This window comes from Dunckerocampus dactyliophorus, chromosome 6, assembly GCF_027744805.1.
Source record: "Dunckerocampus dactyliophorus isolate RoL2022-P2 chromosome 6, RoL_Ddac_1.1, whole genome shotgun sequence".
NCBI classification, from domain to species: Eukaryota; Metazoa; Chordata; class Actinopteri; order Syngnathiformes; family Syngnathidae; genus Dunckerocampus; species Dunckerocampus dactyliophorus.
The window spans coordinates 21,511,425-21,534,876 of NC_072824.1; the positions used below are offsets into that span (position 1 = coordinate 21,511,425).

At 40.9% G+C, this 23,452-nt stretch overlaps 2 protein-coding genes across 8 annotated transcripts in view; one reads left to right on the forward strand and one right to left on the reverse strand.

The window, feature by feature from the left end:
* polq (polymerase (DNA directed), theta) overlaps positions 1-6,164 on the reverse strand; it is an 18,614-nt gene extending 12,450 nt beyond the window's left edge. Inside the window, exons 1-15 of one of the 6 annotated variants that reach the window (XR_008570579.1) lie at positions 5,551-6,161; positions 5,405-5,474; positions 5,010-5,347; positions 4,710-4,924; positions 4,286-4,462; positions 3,485-3,615; positions 3,130-3,286; positions 2,948-3,059; positions 2,565-2,766; positions 2,339-2,480; positions 1,359-1,505; positions 853-1,065; positions 624-766; positions 343-532; positions 31-173 (exon numbers count right to left, since the gene is read on the reverse strand). Coding sequence is in view for 4 of the 6 variants with exons in the window: in XM_054777923.1 (XP_054633898.1) it covers positions 31-173; positions 343-532; positions 624-766; positions 853-1,065; positions 1,359-1,505; positions 2,339-2,480; positions 2,565-2,766; positions 2,948-3,059; positions 3,130-3,286; positions 3,485-3,615; positions 4,286-4,462; positions 4,710-4,924; positions 5,010-5,347; positions 5,405-5,474; positions 5,551-5,621 (2,451 nt within the window). In the remaining 2 variants the exon portion in view is untranslated. Of the gene's footprint in view, positions 1-30; positions 174-342; positions 533-623; positions 767-852; positions 1,066-1,358; positions 1,506-2,338; positions 2,481-2,564; positions 2,767-2,947; positions 3,060-3,129; positions 3,287-3,484; positions 3,616-4,285; positions 4,463-4,709; positions 4,925-5,009; positions 5,348-5,404; positions 5,475-5,550 lie in introns of those variants that run through there. The other 5 variants (XR_008570580.1, XM_054777924.1, XM_054777923.1 and 2 more) reach the window with 5 other exon arrangements.
* On the forward strand, positions 6,111-23,165 carry ptpn9b (protein tyrosine phosphatase non-receptor type 9b). Of its 2 annotated transcripts, none has more exons than XM_054777937.1 (13): positions 6,111-6,263; positions 9,386-9,529; positions 16,598-16,687; positions 16,798-16,922; positions 17,027-17,132; positions 17,220-17,330; positions 17,408-18,282; positions 18,753-18,849; positions 19,003-19,072; positions 19,181-19,259; positions 19,356-19,506; positions 20,788-20,995; positions 21,191-23,165. In XM_054777937.1, the coding sequence occupies exons 1-13, from the start codon at positions 6,231-6,233 to the stop codon at positions 21,412-21,414; spliced, it is 2,313 nt and encodes a 770-aa protein (XP_054633912.1). In that variant the 5' UTR covers positions 6,111-6,230; the 3' UTR covers positions 21,415-23,165. The 2 variants fall into 2 exon arrangements, with proteins under 2 accessions (XP_054633912.1, XP_054633913.1); XM_054777938.1 differs by lacking the exon at positions 6,111-6,263 and adding an exon at positions 13,115-13,309 and having other exon boundaries at positions 9,385-9,529.
* Positions 23,166-23,452: the final 287 nt, after the last annotated feature.

The window sequence follows — 23,452 nt, forward strand, 5'->3', positions numbered from 1 at the left end:
AAATGTAAGGTGTAGAACGATGTTAAATACCAGATAGAGAAGATGCAGGTCATTTTCCAGCACAAAGCCCTTCATAGCCCGCTGTAGGTCTGCAAATATTCCCAGCGCCTCAGGAGGGGAAAGGGAGGATGATAGAGTGGCAGCACCGAGCTGGGTGGGACAGTACTGCTCCTCTAGTAATAAAGCAGTGAATAGAAGGAACTCATTAGAATGGAGAACATCAACAGCTAGGAGCTGTTTCTAATGTTTTATTCCTCTCGTACAGCAGGAACAAGATAACCAAAATATTACAAAAATATGATGACCTGAGCCTATGGCATGATATTTTATATGAAATTGTACCTTGTCCATCTTTGTGTACACTGATAAATTCATTTTCCATCAACCATTCAACACAAGCCTCAATCGCCCCCTTGCTGGTCTCTTCCTTGGACTCCTCTTTACTGTTGCATCTCATGCTGGCAGCCAGAAGTGAGCATGAGGCGTACAACTTTACATCTCCTGGAGTACTGGCCACACCTCCCACGATGATCTGCAGGTTGGAATGACATGAGTAAGCATAATAGAATAAAAGCACACAACACAGTACAATCAAATACAACATAATACAATGACAAGCAGACCTCCAGAATGGCTCGCAGCATACTGGTAGGAACACCTTCTCCCTCCCTTCTCACTAAGCAACTCCTGATTGGCTGAAGATCACCTTTCAGGAGGCTAATACCTTTCTGACGTTCTGCCTCCTTACACACCAGCACACTCTCACCTGGAAAAGGACCGAATGATCAAAATACATCAATCAGTAGTCACAAATTTGTTATTTTCCATTTTGTACTTCAACTGTTTTCCTACCAGTGGTGTCCACTCCTTTCCTTCCTGCTCGTCCAGCCATCTGTTTGTAGGTGAGTGTGTCTAGCAGGTGTCCATTGAATGTCGGGGTTCTAATGATGACCCTACGAGCGGGGAGATTGACCCCTGATGAGAGGGTTGAGGTGGCGGCCAATACTTTGACCATGCCCTGACGAAAGGCTCCCTCCAAGACGTCACGTTCATCAAAGGTGAGACCTGGAAAGACACAAAAGTTTATGTAAAGAACTTGTGACCTAGCAGTGCAACTACAACAATGGCTAGCTTTTTAGCACTGCACGGCTGCGAAACTACATATTTCATTAAATTAATGAATTGTACGTTGCCATTGGGAGCCCAGTGGCTGATGTTGGTGAAGATAGTGATGGTGTATTCAAGGAGATTCATCTTGTAGTGACATTTAAACTAAAATTTCGGTGACATTTAAAAGAAATATCTTCTATATGTAATTCCAAACTGAGCCTGACGTTTAATTGGTTGTTTGTGTTTACCAGCATGGTGGAAGCCCACGCCCCATGGGACAGTGCGTTTGAGGATGGGATCCATCCCAGCTGGAGTCCGACTCAACTGGGCTAAAACATCCAATAGTCCCTCGTGATCCAGGGACACAGGCAGGGCCTCTGATTCGCCGTCACGTCCTGCAATATATTTTTACAGGAAAATATTAATAAAAATCTTTATTATGTGAAAATAATTGTACCAACCCAAATATAAGACGGCCCCTCTTTTTCCAAGACTCATATTTGAAAAAATATTTCTTAAGACAAAAAAAATTAAAAAAGGGAATCTTTTCCCCCAATACAGTGAAAAAAACAATTGGTAGATTATTATTTCAAAAAAGCATATCATATTTCTTAGTTGCTCGGCAGTTGTTTGAATACTGCGTCAATGATCACTATTATTTTAAAATTAACATCATAATTCCTCCTCTGTTTGCTAATAACTTTTGGAAAAACTTCTTTCCAGTGGATCTCTGTCTTGCAGCTGCACCTCTCCAGGTGGGTGGTGTGTGAGTGAGTGACAAGAAGAAAAGCTCTGACTTGCTTGTACAGTACATTATTATTTCATGAGATTTGAAAGAAAGATCAGTATGAAAATATTATTTTCCATGTTAAATCTAAATTTATGTAAAACGGTTCAGATCTGGTTGAAAAATGACTTGACAAGGAAATTTGCTCAAATATGAATTAGGACAGATATGATTTTAGACACTTTCATCCTTTTTATAAACAGAAACGTGTCCTTAATTTTTTAATTTATTTAATGGGAACAAGAAAACCAGAAAAAGAAAAACAGACATAACAGTTCCAGGTATCTAATATTTATATAATATAAATATATTTTTTTTATTATATAAAATATTTTTGTAAAATTAGTAGCCAGGAAGTTGCACACTAACAAAGTAATACTGTAAATAATCCCACGTCACGAGAAATATTAATTCGCATTTTGAGAGAAAATGAACACATACCAGTATATCTGAGGTTGTAGAATTCTCTGGCGATGGTGTCGGCCAGTTTCTCACACCAGTTCTTGGCGGGACAAAAGAGCAACACAGAGTGGCCGTCCCGCACCGTCTCATAACACAAGCTGACTATGTGCTCATCATCACCCTTTATGAACAAACACAGATGATTATAAAGAAGCTGTGATTAAGCAGCTCAAACATTACATCATTCACACTCATTGTCTGTTACCTTTATCTGGAGTGCTGGAGTAAACTGTTGGACCACAGAGAGGTTCTTGTCAAAGATGTTGCAACCCACCTTAAGATGCTCCTGCAAGGGTACGGGTCTGTAATCAGTCTGGTAAAGCTCTGCCCCTAGCCAGTCGGCCAGGAGGGAGAGGTTGGGCAAGGTAGCACTCATACCTACTATCTGTACTCCCTCAGAGTGGGATCTGTTGCAATAGGAAAACATGTGAGATAGGCAAGCCACAATATTAGGAACATCATCACAAACAAATTAGGATTGTCTAGCCTTGGTTGATGTCTGTGCTGAGCGCTATTTTTTTGTTGCAACACTCCATTGTGCAGTTTTACAACTTAATGTCTCTCACACAAACAACATGAGATACAAACCCAGAGATGTTGTGCTTCTGCGCGACATAGCGAATTTTGGTCAAGAGGAGCTCCAGTAGATACCCTCTTCCTGAATCTCCCACCATGTGCAACTCATCCACCACAACCATACCTAAAAGGCATAAATGTTTTTTTTAACATTCCTAAGTGTACATGCTCACTGTATACCACCTAGTACACACCTAGTAAAGGCATGTTGTTCTCCTCTATTAGCCGGTTAATGAGAGAGTTCGCTTTCTCTATGGTGCAAACAGCCACATCCACAGCTGCAAAACCTCCTGCTAATGATGTGCTTCCCATGAAGCCACCTACGCGCACTCCAGCCTCTTCAAATATACTCTGCAAAGCCACAATTTACATTAGTCCACCACTTGGCTGCAACCAGCAGAGGTGCTGTTCATTCAGTCTGAAGTCTCACAACTTGAGCTGTGGGAAGGTGAGCTGCTATGTGCGGTAACTCCTCTGCACAGCATTATTCTGACTAATAAAGCAGTGGCATGGCTGTCAATTTAGCTGACTCCTGCTCGTCATCCTCACCTGAAGGTAGTGCATCTTCTCTTTGGCCACAGAAACAAATGGCAAAATGAAGAGAGCTTTTCTTTTAGTCTCAAGAGTGCGTTTCAGCATCAGCAGTTCAGACACCAAAGTCTTTCCAGCACTAGTTGGCGCTAAAAGTGGAAAATATTTTTTTTTTTAGGAAAAAGACAATTGTTTTAACCTTAAAAGGCATACAGAATTTCGCATTTCAGCAAGCATTTTTTACAGTATACCTTCAATAGAAAATAAACTTATATGCACTTTGGAGTAGTCGCTTGTATATCAACATAGCATTACTATCCACTGAATATGACCTAACCCACAGCCTTTATTGTCTAAATAGCTGGCAACACAAGTGAGTACCAAGATAATGGAGCATTGCCTACACTCATGGTGGTGGTTGTGACATGGCCTGGAGCTGCATGAGTGCTGCCAGCACTGGGGAGCTGCAGTTCATTGACGGAAACATGAATTCCAACATATATTGTAACATGAAGCAGAGCACCTTAGGGAAACTGGGCAGCGGGTATGGCAGTTTTCCAACACACAAATGAGCACAAACACACTTTGGACATGTCAACTGTGCGCTGTATTCTCTTGGTTTGCCAGCTATTTAGACAATAATGGCTGTGTGTTGAGTAATTATCCGGGTATAGTAACAATATACTGCAATACAAGCTGTACACCGACTACTCTAAAGTATATCCTGGTATTGTCCCTTGAGAAGATATAAAAAAATGTCTGCTAAAATGTGAGGGGTGTAGTCACGTTTTGGGAGATACTGTATATTCAGCTCCTTACCAGAGTAGACCAGGTTACCTCCCTGCAGAACCTGGCCAAGAGTGAGGCACTGAGCCTGCCAGTCAAACATGTGAGTCACTTTATGTTTGTGGTAGCACTCCAAGACTGGGGTGGGTAAGCCCCAGTTGGATAATAAAAGCTTGTCATCTTGGTCGTTGGGAGCGCACAAAGCCATGCCTGTGCAGCGGACAACATAAGAGAAATAATTGTAAAAATGTGTAATAAAAATAACATACTATTAAATGAATATCTCTCTGACAGTGTCAATCAAAACAGAACATTATTGTCTGTGATAGGGCAGATTTTTTTTTACAGTTCTTTATATCTGATAAGTGGAGGCATTACTGGGAGGATCAGATGGGTCAGAATGAATGATACAATATCCTTTGGTCATGGTCATAATAAGAATACTGTACTGCTGTACCTGGCTGAGGTAAAGTATCACTGAGCGTGCTGAGCTCTAAGCCGCTGGAAACAGTAAGCAAAGAGGCAGACTGATTCTGTAGTGATTGCTGCAGTTTGGATCTCTTCAGAGCAGCAGCCACGTGTGTGGAACTAAACAAGATGTAGTCTCTTGAAACATTATGAGAAGGGCCCATATTCATATTCCCATCTCCATTTTTTGACAACTTCCGCCTGCTGAAACGAAGAGAAAGAGAAAGAAAAAGAAAAGCATGAAGAGCAGACAGTAGGAAGTGGTTGCTGATGGCAAGGTAAGGCTCACCGAGGAGGGATTTCAGCTTGTTGGCCATGTTTCGTTTCTTTTCTAACGCATGCCACTGCTGGTACTGTCATGTCATTCTTTGGGCCTCCAGCAGGCGGTTCTGATTCCTCAGCGTCCTCACTGAAAAGAAGTCGTTGAGCGAGCTCTTTGCATTTGGCTCTCTTTGCAGGTCTCTTGCTATTTTCCTGGATGTTGTGAGGTTCATGGCAAACAAGCGGCTTCTTCTGTGAATCTAGGCTGCTGCCTGTCACTGCAGGATTCAATCCTGGGTCAATCACTTCCATTATCTGCAGTATCTCTTCATCAAGAGCCAGTGTGGATTCTTCTAGCGCAACCCCCTACAGCATAAAATAAAAGGGAGGATGTCTCAAAAGACAAAATCATGTCCAACTCACCCTTGTGCTGGCTGTGCTTGGGGTCCCTGGTGTGTCTGTCTTTTTCGACAAGTTGCCTGTTGGCTCGTTGCTGGTATGTTGGATTGCAATCGTTCGTAAGAAAGACGCAAAAAGGTTACATCTAAAATCTACAAAAGACGACCTACCATTTTTTCTTCTTGATCTGGTGCTGCCCCATGTAGCTTTTCCTTTTCAAAGGGCGACAGGAGGCACTCATGTTCTAAATGTGAGGATTTTAACAAGCGTCTTGAGAGGTTGTCGTTACTTAACATGACATCGGTTTGGATCTTATCGTGGGTTGATAAACTATTTTAACCACGCTTACATGACTTAAAAAATAACTACACCGGAAAAACAATTAACTGCTTGGCGAGAGAGTAAGCATAAATATATTTAGCTTGAAAATCAAAAATTCCGCCACGATGGTTGACGGTGCTTCACAGAAAACATTCCGATGAGAAATAACGCAAACGTACGTATTTTCCGGGTGGCTAAAAATACAATCGTTGCTGTATAAATTCGTAGACAACACAAATAACGTAAAACGGCCTCTTCTGACAAAAATAAATAAATTAACTGTATTAACCAAGACAAACTGCCACTGACGTTTACCGACAGACAGGATAAACTGTCAAGGCAAGTACGTATTTATAGTCGTAGAATTTAAAAACACATATGTGGGAATACTGATTTTAAAGTATGGCGGCATATTATAACATTTTTAGGGATTTGTAAATTATGTTATTTTGCTGGGCCTGTCTGGAGTATTAGGGCGTGAGCGAGCAGCTGGTGGGCGCGCCCGTTACGAAGTTGCTGAGGCTTCAAGATGGCGGAAGCCTTGACAGCCCAGGAGCACCTGGTAAGCGTGTTTCGACCGACTTTTCTCCTGTTTTATTCCCTCTATACGTCCTGGATACAGTTAAGTTTGTTCTTAGCATTGCCGTAAAAAATAGGTGAAGAATAAGTTGGCATGGCCCCAATCCGACCCTCTTGTAAGGGCGACAGTCTCCGGTGTGCCTGACAGCGGTTAGCATGTGTTAGCATAACGGCGCTTCGCTAATACAAGCCGGGCACAGTTGACCCATGATCAAATCAAGGTAGTACAGCCGTTAAATCTCCAGATTTAATAGTTCCACAGAGTCCCACTTATGTCGTTCATATTTACTAAAAAAAATTCTTTATTTATTACTGTCTCCATCAATGTGGCGTAGAGTGCCTGCGGAGCTGTCGTTAGCATTCAGCTACCACATGCAATTTAGCCTCTAAGAAATGCTAACAGCTACTGTTGTTCAGCATGGAAATTCATCGACATCGCTGTTTCTTAATACACAATAAAGTCGGGTCTCACGGAACGACGTTCTTGCTAATATGTCGCCTCAAAAATAAATGCCATATGTGGACTTTTTTTTCCATAAGCGCTAACTGTGGCTGGCGGTGTCATAATTTATCAACGACAATTCTGAAGTGAATTTCGGACTGTGAGCATCCATATATTTGTTGCAAGTGGAGCAGGCCTGTCATCGATAGTAAACTGATCTCCTGCCTGCTTAATTTTAATCTCATGTCATGTTTGGTCTTTATCAAGCTTTTGCGAGGTTAAAAGTGAACTATTCATTGCGAGACTAACGTCTAAAAAATGTTCACTATCTACATGTCAGTAGTTCCCACTCGTCACATGATGATAATCACAGGATACATCAATACCGTGGAACCTTGGTTCGCGTCATTAATTCGTTAACCGAAACAGAATTTTACCATTTTTATTATAAGAAATCTTCGAAATCCAATTAATCCAGAAAGTCAAAAATGTTAACACAAAATACATGTTTATAGTTTTATATGCAGAATAACATTTGAAATACATATAAATGATGAATGTAAGGGATAAGTTAGCATTACGATTACCTTTTAATATTCTTGACGTGGCTGAAAACAGGAAAGTGGTCGCGGTTGATCTCGCGGCCACATCATGTCATTGGGAACAATCACGTCTTCAGTAAAGGTAACCTTAAATGTTTATGCATCCTTTTCATTTGTCATTCATATGCATTTAGAATTGTTTTATGCATTTAAAACTATAAAAAATTATTTTGTGTAACATTTTTGAGAGTCAGCTGCTGATGACATCATAGACAGGTGACGTAACGTAATCACTTCCGGTTCCGGTTGCCATTTTGTTTAGCTCGCTAATAGAATCCTAACAAGGAAGGATGTTTTGTGATAAAAGTACATTAAGAACACAGCTGGACCCACGCAGTGTATTAATAACACAACAATGCGCGCGCCACATTGTACGCTAACTGGAGAATGCACGCAAATGTAGGCAAAAATTGTGCCGTAAAATGACAACGTTTTGATGTTAACCGAGAAACATGCTAACCGAGGTTCCACTGTACTAATAAACTATGTTCTGGACGATGTCTTTCACAACAAAGAAATATTAAATAGACATCAACCCTTTGGAGTCCAGGGTAGGATTTCGTGTTTTTCCATGCTTTTGTTTTTACCTTTTAAAGCTCTGTTTATCTTGCCTGGGCTGTTTTTTTTTTTTTTTCCCTCAGTGCAACCTCACATGTGTGGCTGTACAGTTATCTTTTAATTTTGAAATAATGTTTTAACACAGCACATTACACTAAAATCAAAGTAGGGAATTTTTTAAATTACAGTGTAATTAACTCTTCTTATAATTTTAGAATGTAAATATAAAATGTATATCTATATCGTGGTGTCTAACTCACAATTTTTTTGTGAACCTTTCCAATCAATGTTGCGGCAACATTTTTTTATTAAGGGGAATAATTTTTTGACCTGCACGTTTCACAGGACAGTTGGCGTGACTTGAGATAGACAGACTATTTATCTCCAAGAGAAATTCACATTTCCAACAGCTCTGCAAAAGTGTCATAATAAACCTAATCATGTAAAAATAAAACATAGCAAGACAGGAGAGATGACAAAAATAAGAATGAAAGAAGATGGGGAACTACCTGGATTAAAAAAAAAATCTTGGCTCCCAATCTATTTTTGTTGCTGTCTAAATGTATTGGTGACGGGCTGCCACAAATAAATGAATGCATCGGAAACACTGGTATATACAGTAGCTGTATTATCTTATGACTGCACATGGATTATGTAGAGCATTTGGAAGAGCTTCGTCAGCGAACTGACTTCAGCGAACTTCATCAGCGAACTGAAGAAGTTCGCTGAAGTCAGTTCGCTGACGAAGCTCTTCGGATGAGGAGCGAAACGTCCGACACCTTCTTCACAGAAGTACAGATGACGTCTCAAGAAGCCTTTCCCTCATTATGAGGAAAAATAACTTTTTAACATTTTATTATCATAAAGCTGATATTCAGGAGAAGAGACATTATTTTTTTAAGTTGTAATATTATGAGAAACAAAACAATAAATTAATTTAAGGTTTTGGAAAATTAGGTTGTGGAAAAGGTTGTAATATTACGAGAATAAAGTCAAAATGAAGAATGAAGTCACAATTATGAAAAGAAAATGTACAACTTGAAATACAGTAGTTTGAAAATAAAATTAAAAAAGCAGCAGAATGAAAAAAAAAATGGCTGTAATTTTGTGAGAAGAAAGTCAAAATATTAAGAGAAAAAATGTCACAATTTTCTAAGAATAAACTTGTAATATTATGAGTAAAAATAATTTTACTAGTAAAGAATTGAAATATTGAAGAAAAAATGTTTTGTTTTTTAAGTTTTAATATTATGAGAAACAAACAAAACAAAATAAAGTTGTCATTTTTGTAAAATGAGGCTCGGGAAAAACTTAAAATATCATGGGAATAAAAAGTCATATTAATATAAGACAACTCGCCTTTCAGAACGCCTTAAAGGGGAACGTGTACATCTTTCACTGTGATCCCTTTTCCAGGCGTCCGGTTATGCATTTTTTTTTTCATTCTTGTTACACTCATCCCATGTGTCTTTTTTATTTTACCCCCCCCCCATCACCTGCCAGGCTGTGGAGGAGTTCCTGAATGAGGTGCATCGCAGGGAGCAGCCTCACAGCGCGGGGCTCGTCTCCCGACCCACAGCCGTCAAGTTTCTTATGGCTCGGAAGTTTGACGTCCGGCGTGCCATCGACCTCCTCCAAGCATATAAGGTACAGCTGGACAACGGACACACATCACGATGTTCAACTTGCTCATTTATCCTGAAATGCTCCCACACTTCCGTCATTTTCAGTCGTTTTTTAATTTTGTTTTCCTTCTTTTTCATCTTCATTGTCGTTATCCCTCGCCTCTTTTATCTTCCTGCTCCTTAAACTAAACGTCTGCTTCTTACTCTGCTTTGGTGACATACTGGTAAGTGGTTTGGTGACAAAAGCACACGTGACAATTCTTCTCCTCGATCATTTTTTGTAATCGAGGTACAGTACTTCAATTATAATTACACAAATATAATTACACATAATTTCTCAATAGTTGTATGTCAGTCAACTATACTGTACATACAGTTCATGTATTACGACAAGTTAGCATTTGCTATCCAACATTACAGATATATCAGAAATGGAAAGGATTATGCAAATGACAATGTAGCCAAAGTCAAGGCAGCATATCAAAAAGGTTTCAGCAACGGACACATTTTCCATTTAATCATGAAATGGTAGTGTCACAAATGGAAGTGTACAAAACACACATTTGTATGTTGGAGTTCAGGACGCGAAGCACAGCCATCTAACAATATATATCTTTTCTAATAACTAGCCACTACAAGTGAACACATAACTTTTGTTTATAGACATAGGTTTCTTACCGCTGAGTTAGCTTGAAATGAAAGTTGCATTATCCATGTGTGGCTGTTCTCCGACATCTGTTCTCCACTTTTTTTTTTTTTTTAAATTGCCACCGGAGCATATCAGGAGGGGGCTTATTGTCAGCTGACTGTCATATGACCTCTACAAAGTGATGGCACACTACGTTCACAATTGCCATAATGGGCACCCCTGATTTAAAAAAAAAAAAAAAAAAAAAAAAAAGTAATTTTTAAGGCGTGGCAAATTTTATTTTGCCTTAGCAGTGCGCCACGATCAATTGCATGTGGTGGAAATCCTGCAGGAGACAGACTCAAATAACACACAAAGCCAGAATCAAGATGTGTCATTTAACTAATGCAATTCAGAGATGCACGCGATGCCGAGAGTAGATGAGAAGTAATAAACGTGCTACCATTTTTTTTTTTTTTTTTTTTTTTAAAAACCTGGGGCCCGTTGCACGAAAGTAGGACATCCAGGATAAATGCTCAACCAACCCAAAACAAGAGCATATAGACTTAATTGTTTACACAAAACCCAAGCCAGCATGAGTAGATACGGATTCATCAAGCCAGGTGAAACCAATCCAGGATCAGTCCACGTACACGGGTTTCTTAAATAGATCTCGCTATCGAGGAGCGGTGTACTTTGCCCTGACGGAAACGGAAATCCTCATAGAGGCTTACGAGGAGGCAAAACAGCAAATAAAAAGGTAAGGGAACACTGTCATAAAACAAAGAAAGCAGAAAGCATGGCAAAGTACTGCCGAGGCGATCTGCAATACTTCGTGCATAAGTAGTGCACAAATTCACACTGACTGCTGAAACCATCATAATTAAAATCCAAATAGTTAATTTTGTGTTTGTTGCATGTTTAACAAATCAGGACCATTACCATTACTCACTTGTAGCTTCAACAGCATGTATATTTCTGGTTTCCCTTCGAGCACTAAGCCTTCTGGGTAATGTAGTACACATCCACATTAACCAAAACAATTGAAGGTGTAGTTTGGATTTTTTGACATGAAGTTGTATGACATCCCCAACAGCTTTGTAGTTCATTAACAGTGACTTCCCACCCACTTGGTCTCCTAAGTCCAGTTCGGGTCAGATTGCTGTGATGAATAATGTAGTTCCGCTTCATTGCAGGGGACTATTAAGTAAAGAGTTTGGCTTTTTAAAACAATATGCGTTCAAAAGATTAATACGTTTGCAACACAAAAATGCCTTCTCAAAAAAATCAGATCTCGCAAAATGCTCTGCTTACATTTGTCTCCCGCCGTATTCCTGCGAAGACGGTGGCATCGTCTTCCTGTGTGGAACACATACGTAAACAAGATGGCCACGGCACTCCGTCGCAGAAGTGGATATGAGCGTTTTCGTCACATACGCAAGAATGCGCAGCAATACCACGGGAGACAAATATAACACAGGGCGTTTTGTGTATCCCTTGAACACATATTGTTTTGAAAAAACAAACTCTTTACTTAATTGTCCCCAGCAACGAAGCGGAACTAAGGTCTTCATCACAGAAATCTGACCACAACTGGACTTAGGAGACTGGTAATGAACTACAATGCTGATGGGGTCTGGAGCAGGCTAACTCCACAGAATAAATCTCCATGGTAACTTATGTCAGAACATATCCCACTTTCCACTATCACACTTTTGTGAAACCGGATCACAGATAAGTTGAGACAGGATAACCAAGATATCCCGGCTTAATCCCTTATCCTAGTGTTGTGCAACGGGCCCCTGGTCTGGAATGGTCTGCAGGAACATTCATTAGCAGCTGTTGGGCAGTGAATGAATGGGTCAGGATTCTGGTGGATTGTTCATACTGGGCTCAGACTGCTTATTTGCAGTGACCTCAGTTCAGAGTGGCTATGTTTGGGTTTGTCTTATAGTGGTGTTTCGCTGTTTGAGTGCCATGGTCTCTGAGACAAACTGTTTTGTGCTCCAGAGGAAAGAATGAACAATGAATTTTCGCTGTCCACTTTTCTCTTCATAGAGAGTGTCATGTGTTATTATTTTTCTGTTGCTTCCGGCTCACTTGTCTCTCTGTCCTATATCTCTCCATATAATACTTATACAAAAATTATAATAATAATTAATAATTAACAAGCGCCTTTCTAAAAACCCAAGAACGCTGCACATGATACAGGTAAAACAAAGGATAAAAACAACATAGAACAAGTCAAAGGGAGTATGCCGTTTTGAACAGATGAGTTTTGAGTCTGAATATGAAGATGGGGAGTGAGTCAATATTTCTGATGTCCGTTGGTAAGGATTTCCACAGTTTGGGAGCATAGTGGCTGAAAACTCTGCTCCCTGTGGTGCTGAGGTGGGCAGAGGGCGCAGTGAGGTGAATAGAGGAGGAGGATCTGAGGGAGCGAGCTGTAGTGGCAGTGTGGAGGAGGTCAGCCAGGTATGGAGGGCTGAGGTTGTGTTTGGCCTTGAAGCTTTGTCGGAGGAGTTTGTAGTCTATTCTCTGCTTGCTCTGCTCTTCTTTCACCATATCTCTCACTCGTCTTTCTGTCCCTCTTCTTCATATCTCTCCTTTTGTCCCCCCCCCATCGCTCACGTTTTCTTCTGTGTCACTTGTTTCACTTCTCTCCCCTTTCTCTCTGTCTCTGTTTTTAGTATAGTCGCAACAATTAATATATGAAACGCTGGTTAATAGTTGATCCAATAATCTGACTATTTTGGTATTTAATTGTTTTTTTGATTTAAAAATGTAAATATTCTCTGATTTGAGCCTCTCAAACGTGAATATTTGTTAATGTCCTTAGTCATCCATGGAAGCAGACCTATTGTCTTTGGACATTTATGCGTCTTTTCTGACATGTTGTGGACCAAACCACTAACTGTATGTGTTTGGTTCACTCCTCAGTCACACATTGGTGGTGGTAATCTACATCTGTATCCACAGCTACTCTGGGGTAGGCTGCCAATTCGTGCCTATGGTGTCTCCAACCTCGCCGCCTCACATTCATACACCAGTGTGGGCAGCACTGGGAAAGCACTCCCCTTGCCCCAGGGTCACAACAACAGTGACTGAGGATTGAACTGCCAACCTTCTAGTTTCTGGACAACCTCCTGAGCCACTGCCACCCACTTCTTGGAAGTACGTTTGCTCTGCTCAGCCTTCTGTAGTTCAGTAGTTGGGAAGTCGCTCTTTCGGCTCTCTCTTAGGCTCATCTGCAGTTGGGTACTTTTCAGGGAACGCTGAGTGTTGTGTTTGTGTTTCTGTTAAAATTACCGTAATCATGGGCCCTGAACCAAGTTTAAGTGATAAGAAAAAAAGGGAAAAGTTGTCGATAGAAACCAAGCAGGAAATGATTCAGAAATTCTGACGCTTCACGCTCTCATTGGCTGATTATCGTGGCACCGCACCCGCTCTCATCTCATTGGCTGATTATCAGGGCACCGCCTACGCTCTCATCTCATTGGCTGACTTATCCAGCGCGTCCGTGTGTTTGTGTGAGAGACATGCTGCTCCCTTCACTGAACTCTATACGTGGAATGGCCCCGATCGCTTGTTGCGCATTGGAGGCCTGACGCCACCGGAAGTATAGAAGTCGCCATGTTGTTTCACCCAAAACAAGAAAGCCTAAGAACTAAGTGGAGTTCGAGATGCCGTCTTGTGCTGCGATTAATTGCACAAATCGTGATACTCATACATTTCAGAGGTAGGTAAATGCTTATAAATAATAAAAATAGTTTAAAAAAATAGATACTTTAAATCTGTAAGCATCTTTTCATCTAAGTAGTTGTAAATTACCCCTTATTCTCCTTTAGATTTCCACACTGCAATGCTCAACTTCTAAAGCAATGGGTAGTAAATATGCGGAGAGACAGGTGGATTCCTGCAGCCAGATCGCAAGTTCAAGTCATTTCACCGAGGAGAACTTCGACAAGACCGGCCAGACTGTTAGATTACGACAAAATGCAGTTCAACAATATTTGACTTTCCTGATCATTTTCTAAAGGTATGCGTTGCATTTAACTTTGATACTACGTAGATCCTTATCATAATAAATACCTTGTGAACACTGAAATTGAGTTATGCATTGTAATTCCACACCATGGAGGTAGAAAAAACCTTAAACTGGAGGGAAATTTTGAGATTTGGGTCTAGTATATTTACTCTGTTTCAATGGAATTTTTGTTAATTCGTGTTAATTTTTATACCGAACCATAATAAATGTAGTGAATGAAGATACATGTATGTGTATGCGTGTGTGCTTTTTTTGGGTGAAGCAAGATGGCCCACAATGGCTTCATGCAGTCAGCCGTGACGCCCCTTCCACGTAGTTTAGAGTTCAGTGGCTCCCTTCAACCTCTTTTCCTCATCGTACTCGCCCTTAAACTACACTGCTCAAAAAAATTAGAGGAACACTTAGAAAACACATCAGATCTAAACTGGGGGAAAAATGATCTTGAATATCTTTCCTGATAATAAGTAGGTAATAAGTAATAAGTAGTAAGTAATCTTATCTGTAGTCTCATTAGGAGCATGCCCCGACGTTGTCAGGCATGCGTACAAGCACGTGGGGGCCACACAAACTACTGAGAATCATTTTGAGTTGCTACAATGACATTTTAGCAAAATGGACCAGTGTGCTGCATCATTTTTTCACTTTCATTTTTGGGGTGTCTTTGATTTCCCCCCTCTATAGGGTGATCATTTTCATTTCTATCAAATTATGTGGCATCATTTTGTTACTAATACATCACCCACTTATTATCAGGAAAGATATTCAAGATCATTTTTCCCCCAGTTTAGATCTGATGTGTTTTTACTTTTCTTTGTGTTAAAATTACCGTAATCATGGGCCCTAAACCAAGTGTAAGTGATGAGAAAAAAAGGGAAAAGTTGTCGATAGAAACCAAGCAGGAAATTATGCTCCTGCCTCCACTTGCGTGCTCCTGATCAAGACATCTCGTGAACGATAAATTGTTTTTTGTTTTTCAGTTTTATTCATCTACAGTAATCTTATTTATTACCTTATTTTATATTGGAATGTTACTCTATGTTTATGCTAACGTTTTGTAATATTTTCCCACCATATTTGGTGGACTTTGAATATTTTGAAGGGCCAAAGGTGGTGAGTTTGGGAAGATCTTGGAACGGATTAGGCTATTTACATGTATTTTACGCTTTGCATAACATAAAAACCCTATATCATAAACATTCTCGGAACGGATTATTTACGTTGTAGGGGCGTCTACTGTATGTCCATTAAGAGTTAAACTCTCATATTCCTGGTGGCTTACTCGCTACAAGTCTTTTTTTTTGGGGGGGGGGGGTGTCTCACTGCACACACTGAACCCCCTACCCCTTCTCTTGCTTATCCAGTCAGCAGACAGAATAAGGTCTAAATACATTCACTGTCTTGCGGTGATTCGGGTATATCAAACTCTTTAAAAAAGCACATTTCCTCCACTTAAGTGTTGAAAAAAATCAGAGGTCAGCGTAGGAGCTGCAACAAGGAGGCTGAAGAGCCGCGGGAACTTGCCGACCCCTGAGCTATGTCTTAACCGATTAATCATAGCAACAAGCTTCAGATTATTTGACTAAGAAAATAATCGTTAGTTGCAGTCCTAGTATTTATTCACAATTTTTAGAGCCTGGAATGCACAGATTTGATTGGCTGAGTAGTATCATGTGGGATGGCTTAATTTGCATGCAGTTGGTCAGTGGGTTTCCTGATCCGATAAACCACTTCCGTAAAGTATAAAAAAAGTTGTAGCATAAAGTACAATATTTAATTTCTTGACTGTAGGTCCAGGTCCATATGGGATGGTGTTGGTCCACTTGTGATGTAGAGCCAGAAATGACATGCTGTCGTGTAAATAAGAGAAGTAGTCTAATAAAAGCTCAACCTGTTCTATGTAAAAAGTCTCCTAAAATTAGATGTGTTGTGATTTGGCGCTATATAGAAAATAAAATGAACTTGACCTTCTTCGGGCGTGCCCTGCAACCCTAACATAGGGGAAAACTGCATTTGGTAGAAGTAGAAGTTTCAGCAATGGCTTCAGGCAAATATAACATGGCACATGATGGATGCTGTTGAGGATTTTGTAGCAAAGCAGACATGTTGCATCCAGGAAATTCTAAACAAACGGTTTCAGGACTGTGTGTCCCTTTCAGAGATGTGCCATCAATTTATGAACGTGGAAACACCAGCCAGATTATGGTTTACAGTTCCGAACCATAGCATGGCAACCTGTACTACTGATTTTTTTTTTTTTTTTTTTTTTTTTTTTTTCAGATTACTAGCCTTGACTTTATTCTTTTTTTTTTTGTGGACATGGACTGATACTGTGATTAAGGATGGCCAACGAAGTAGTGTTGTTAATATTTATTTTTACAACATGCTGCAAGGAAATTACTTTGTTCTTTTCTCAGAACACAAGACTCAAAGAGGGGATCATCAATATCAATCCTGACGAGGAGCCCCTCCGCTCTGAGCTGCTCAGTGGCAAATTCACAGTCCTGGTGAGTGGTGGAGACCTGAATATCATTTTAAAACTATCGACCTCCTGTTTGTATCAGGTATTTGCATATAATCATGCTTGTCTTTACCAATGATGATGTGTTCCCTCCAGCCTGGGCGTGACGCAAATGGTGCCGCGCTGGCGCTCTTCACAGCTCGTCTCCATCGGCCAGACATAACAACACACAAAGCAGTGCTCCAGGCCATCATCTATCAGCTGGATAAAGCCATAGAGAGGTGATGCATCCCTCGACTCTGCTTTTAACTCCCTATATTTGCTTTTATGCTTATTAAGTCTTGAACCTCATGCTCATTTCCAAATGTTTTTTTTTCCCCCTTAGTGTTCAAACCCAGAGAGATGGACTCATATTTATCTATGACATGACCAACTCCAGCTATGGGAATTTTGACTATGATCTCTGTGTCAAGATCCTCAATTTGCTCAAGGTTAATAATACAAGGAATATTGTCTTCAAGGTTTTATAGATTTATTATAAGACAGATCTCTCATTGGCTACTGTTTGCTTCTCCCAGGGGGCGTTTCCTGCTCGTCTAAAATGCGTCTTCATTGTGTCGTCGCCTCTTTGGTTCCGAGCACCTTTTGCGGTTCTCCGCCTCTTTGTTCGTGAAAAATTGAGAGAACGGGTACGTCTGTTTTCAGATCACTATTGAGAATAGATCATGCTCTGTTTAAGTCAGCTGAAATGTTCTCCATCCACCAGGTGTGCACAGTGAAGGCTCAAGAGCTGGCCAGTCACATCCCAGTCTCCTCTCTCCCTGAACACCTTAGTGGGACATCCCAGTATAGCCATGTGGCCTGGATCCAGTCCTGTGTCAACGCTAACACTGTTGAGGGTGACACACAAGTACATGATGCCCATGACTGCGTGGGAAGCCTTCTGCGCTCTTACAGCCTGGAGTGTGGTGACCCAAGCATCGGTGCTAAACTGTCACACACCCATTTAAATACCCAGCTGGGCTTAGGGCTCGCTGCAGGTAACTCGAATTGCTACGACGATAACAATGCTAACCCTCACAACCACTGCAGTTTGGAGGAGGGCAGGACTCAAGGACATCCTCAGCAAAGCCTGCATTCTGCTGCTACCAGGCTACAGGGGAGCCACCAACACTGGAATGGGTCAGCTGTGAGCGGAACCAACATGAGTCCTAATTCTAACATGAATGGTCGTGGCCACCAAGCACCCCCCCAGTCAGACACGCCCCCTGACACTCCCCTCTCTCACAAAGGCGGCGATGATGCAGCAAGTGGGAAAACAACAGACTCTGAACATAGACATCTGAATGAGGATATTAAAGAGGCCGATGAAGTGGAAGAGGAAGGAGTGCCGCCGTTGCCCCAAAAATCTTTGCCTCGACCGCCCCACCAGCCCGCCTCACAGTCGCCACCCTTGTCCTCGTCATGGGGTCCAGAAGATGAGGATTGCTGCATGGAGGAGTCCATTCACGTGCCGGAACAGGGAGGAATGACGGTGCGTGAGCTGGTGGAGCACATAAAGAAGAGTAAGAAGAAAGGGATCTATCAGGAATATGAAGAGATTCGCAAGGAGCCACCAGCAGGCACCTTTGACTACTCCAAGTAAGATATTCTGTCAGACATTACTGACGTTTAGTTTATTTCTTTACTTCTGAATTGTTCTTTTCTTTCTTCTTGGGCCTATTTCTAACATTATAAGGTTGAATGGGGAATATCATTATGTTCTTCTTTTCTACCTCATATGCATACGATGACAATCAATCATTGTAAAGCATTTAGGCCATAGGTGCCCACAACATGGTGGCAGTTTGACTCTGGAACAGATTGGTTTTACATTATTTCCTATTAAAGAAATTGTTTCGAATTCGGTACAAATCCAAGGTCAAGCTTAATGCTGTCTTATGACCATGTACATTTTTCTGCTGGCCACTCTGCGAAAGAGCTCACATGTCTGGCTTGCCTCACTATCAACACGTCTATATGTCCGTTTACGTCATTATTCTGTGTGTACACTGTATGCCACCAGTGGCGATAGCTGATATTTATTAACCTATTTGTATCTTTCTGTCCAGGAAACTGTCCAATCAGCTCAAGAACCGCTATAGCGATGTTCTCTGTCTGGACCAGTCCAGAGTGCGACTTTGCCAGTTCTGTGATGACGAGGACGAGGTAATGACAAATCCATCTAAACTGTCCATTCTCTCGGTGAAGAGCTCCTTTGATACATGTGCAACATTAGTGCTAGACGCCTTATTGAGTAGTGATTCACTACAAAGCTCGCATCACCCACCCACTAGTCTTCTGCTACTGTGTGTCTTGCAGACATCAGATTACATCAATGCCAGTTTCATGGACGGCTATAAGAGGAGAAAGGCATACATCGCTACTCAGGGTGCGCAGCACATATTCTACTCTTCATTAGCTTAATGACGTCTTGCAGCGCAGACACTTGCTGGCCCATCCCATTTTCAGAAATTGAAATGGTATTTGTGTCTCTCAGGTCCTTTGCCCAAAACGTTTGGGGACTTTTGGCGCATGGTGTGGGAGCAGATGGTACTTATCATTGTAATGACAACCAGGTACTTTTTTAATGTATAGTAGATGCACAAGGCATGAATAAAGATGTAAGTGTACGTATGGTCATACATGTATACAGTATATTGTTTATGTTTCAGAGTGGTGGAGCGCGGGCGTGTTAAGTGCGGCCAGTATTGGCCGCTGGAGGAAGGCAGAACAGAGCAGCACGGGTGTTTCCTGGTCAGGAACACCCACATCCAGGTGTTCCAGGACTTCAAACTCTCCCATTTGGAACTCTATAATACTCAGGTGAGTTGTTACTTCACTATGGGTAGTCCTCTACTATTTATTTTATTTAGCAGTGTAAATTCAAACCCTAAATAAAAAAAAAAACATATTTGAGAAAAAGGTATAGTTTATACACTCACTAGACACTTTGAGTGCCCTTGGAAAAAGCTCAGATCTGCCTTTTTAAGTTGGATGACTTTTGAGCAAACCCAATAATACCGCTTTGACAGTGTCAAGACCTAGGCAGGCTTTTGATACAATCAGTGGTTCCCAGATTTTACAGTGGCGTACCCCTTCAGACATTTGACTTGAAGCCATGTACACCCTACTTCTGCACACTTAAAAAACAAACCTTTTTCAATCATTAACTTGAAATATTGAACATCCGTCCATCTTCTATGCCGCTTATCCTCACTAGGGTCACCCTGGACTGGTCGCCAGCCAATCGCAGGGCACATATAGACAAAGAACCATTCACACTCACATTCATACTTATGGACAATTTACCTGTAGAGTCGCCAATTAACCTAAAATGCATGTTTTTGGAATGTGGGAGAAAACCGGAGTAGAAATATTGAACATGAGTAATTAATTTTATATTAATTCTGGTTCAAACATTTTTATTTTGTATGGCCAGATTTTGATAAGTTTTACATGAACACTGATAATTCATAAGTATTCATCCTATATCTTTTAGCCAGCTGTAGTGATCCATCCATTTGAATGGGTTGAACTTTTACTTTTGTCCAGTTGCAATCACTGTGATTTAAGTCTGCATATTAATTTCATACCATATTAAAAGGGAAAGTTGAACAAACATGATAAAGCAGTATCCAAAGTACAAAAATACCAGCGATAAACCCTCATTTTTGGGGGAATCCCCACTCTCTCATCCTGACACACACACACACACACACACACACACATACATTGACAGGTTTTCACTATGCGGGGATTAGAGCACCAATATAAATTCAATCTTCATGATTAAACAATCTTAATGCACAACATAATCATCAAACTTGTTCATATAAGCCTCACAGAGTTATATGATCTGTCTCTTTCCTTCTTTCTGCTCTGACTGCACGCTTTGCACTGTGACGCATTCAGGTGCACTTGTAATTTTGAGTGTTAAGCGCTAATTGTTTTTCATTTTTATTCACGTACCCCCATGACAATTGCCGTACCCTTGGGGGTACACATACCCCACTTTGCGAATCTAGGTACTAAATGTCATTGGATTGTACAGGTGTACTCAATGTTCTGGCCAATGAATTTTTTTATTTTTTATTTTTTCCTTAGTCTGGGGAGAGACGAGACGTCTGCCACTACCTCTATGTCAGCTGGCCAGACTTTGGGGTGCCCAAAAGTGCGTCTGCCATGTTAGATTTTCGCGAACATGTACTTCAGAGGCAGGAGGCCGCCGTCCAGAGCCTGGGTTCCGGTTGGACAGGGTCTCCAGGAGGCCCTCCTGTGGTGGTACACTGCAGTGCTGGCATCGGCCGGACAGGTAATGCAAATTGTACAAGTCTGGAGAAATCAGCAATAAAGTCCATTTGTGTTCTTACAGGTCTTTTAAATTATCTTGTTTGTGAGAGAACAGTACCCAACTAATGCAATATGTATTTTCTCATTTGCTGTTTCTCTGCAACCTTATCTCAAACTACTGATTTCCTCTCATATCCTCACCTCCTTCGTGGCTTAGGCACCTTCTGCACACTGGACATTTGCCTGTCCCGGCTGGAGGACATTGGCACAGTAGACGTCCGTCAGACTGTCCGGCGCATGCGGACACAGAGGGCTTTCAGCATCCAGACCTGGGACCAATACTATTTCTGCTACACCGCTGTCATAGAGTACGCCATGCGCCGTGGCAAGCTGAGCCCTGTGCAGTGGTCCGACTCGGACATAGAAACAGACAGCGAGTGAGTGACACGTACGAATGGAATAGCCCAACTTAAGCCATTGTCATAGGATGGAGTAGAAAGGGGCCATCCGAGAGGAGAGATGCTCCGATACATGTTCATCCCTCACGTGAAAACACACACACACACACACACACACACACACAGAGGGAGAGACAAAGTGCTTTCTGTAAATGAAAATACAGGAAGTGGAGAGTGCGAGCTGCGTCTATGAACAAGTCCTGCCAATTTCAGGGTAAAACCGCAGGGGAGCTCGGCTGCCTTGCACTTGTCTTGTTGACAAGAATCTTGTAGCATTTTTCTATTGACTTTCACATGAGGAATGGCAAACTTGAACCCACCAAAACCCTCATCCACGTTCCTCTTTATATACTTTCCTCCATTGTCTTTTGAGAGGGAGTGCTTCTGCATCAGACATGGTGTCACAGATCTTCTGGATTTTATTTATTTTATTTTTTTTGTCATATCTTTTTCATATTGTGTGTGTATGTACAATAGACTTTTCAAAGCCAAAGTCATCACCTAGAATGCTTGGATGTAGTCCTAAGATATAGACTGAAACCATGTATATTCTTGTAACATACAGTTCATTTATACATCATTGTGCATAATAACCTCTTGTGCAAAAATGCCTTGTTTTAATATACTTGTTTTAAAGCTGGACAGGAAAATATATGTTGCGAGCCAGGCTATAAGAAAAAGAATTGTATTAAAAGTGATCTCATGCCAATTCTTGACATTTTTATTCTAATTGGATAATTTCAAGTGATTAGGCCTTAAATTACAAAGCTGTCAACTGTTCTGTGTATCTCCTCTTATTCCGTAACGCTTTTCAGTATTACTCCCTTGAGGCATATTTTGCCTCAAATAATTGTGCCTTCAAGTTCTCTTATTTTGTTTAATGTCACAGTGCAGCAGATATAGTAATAACAACCAAGCTTGTGCATGCTGACAATGGGTCACACAGGACACAGTGCAAACTTTTTGCCTTCAATGCTGCCACTGAGTGGTTTATCATTTGACCTCAGGGTGCAATTTTTTTTTTTTTAAAGATGTGTCACAGCACTGTGCATCTAAATTATCATAAACCTTACATCTTTATTTTGTATTTTTCCACTGTATTTTTTCATGGTGTAATATTTGTCTTTGTAAAATAAATAAGTCATTGAATGTTGGTACGAACCATAACAGAATCATGTGATAAGCTGAACAAATCAAATAGGAATTGGTCTATATCTATATTTTTGTTGTTCAACAGTGGCATATGTTGGAGAGTATCCCCTATCATAGTATTTTCACAAATGACTTGTATAAATGATTGCTTGGGAGTACTTTTAGAGAATTTGTTAAGTCTTACAGTCTGGCCAAGGAAAGAGCTGCTGTGATGCTTGATAGTTTGTTTGCATGGACAGAGCCTTGAATGTTTTAAAGGGGACTACTATTTGGTTCATATTTGTGTATTTGTACCTCTCTAATGCCAAAGCCCCAGGGTCACCTTCAATGTATCCTCAGCATGGACCTACCAGTGCAGCCTCACATCCACACATGTAGGAGGAGCACCTCGAGGATGTTCTAATAACAAAGGTCATGCTATAGAGCTCCATTTTTCATTTGTTGTATGAGAAGCGCATAAAAACAAGATCATTTGTCATCTGTGTTGTTTTTAATGTTACCATGTACTGTATGTTCTTGTGATTGAATGATGGCCTTTTTACACACTGTATGCCTGGCTGGCCCATTAAAGCAATGCTATCACTACAAGTGTACAAAGGTTGTGATCTCTTAATACTGTAGCTCTCTGTTATTGTAATACTAGACTATAGTCAGTAACAATCTTATGTCTTCCCAAGGGACAATGCTATAGAAATGAAGCTGGATTATACAGTACAGTGTTTCCCATACATTCATTTGGACGGCCACAAAGAGATTTGGCACTACATTGTAACACCAGGTGTGCCACTATAAAAGGCGGAGCAGGAGGGATCAGTGTTGCCAACTTATATTTAGCGAGTAATCCGCCCTCTTTAAATTCTAAGAGCAAC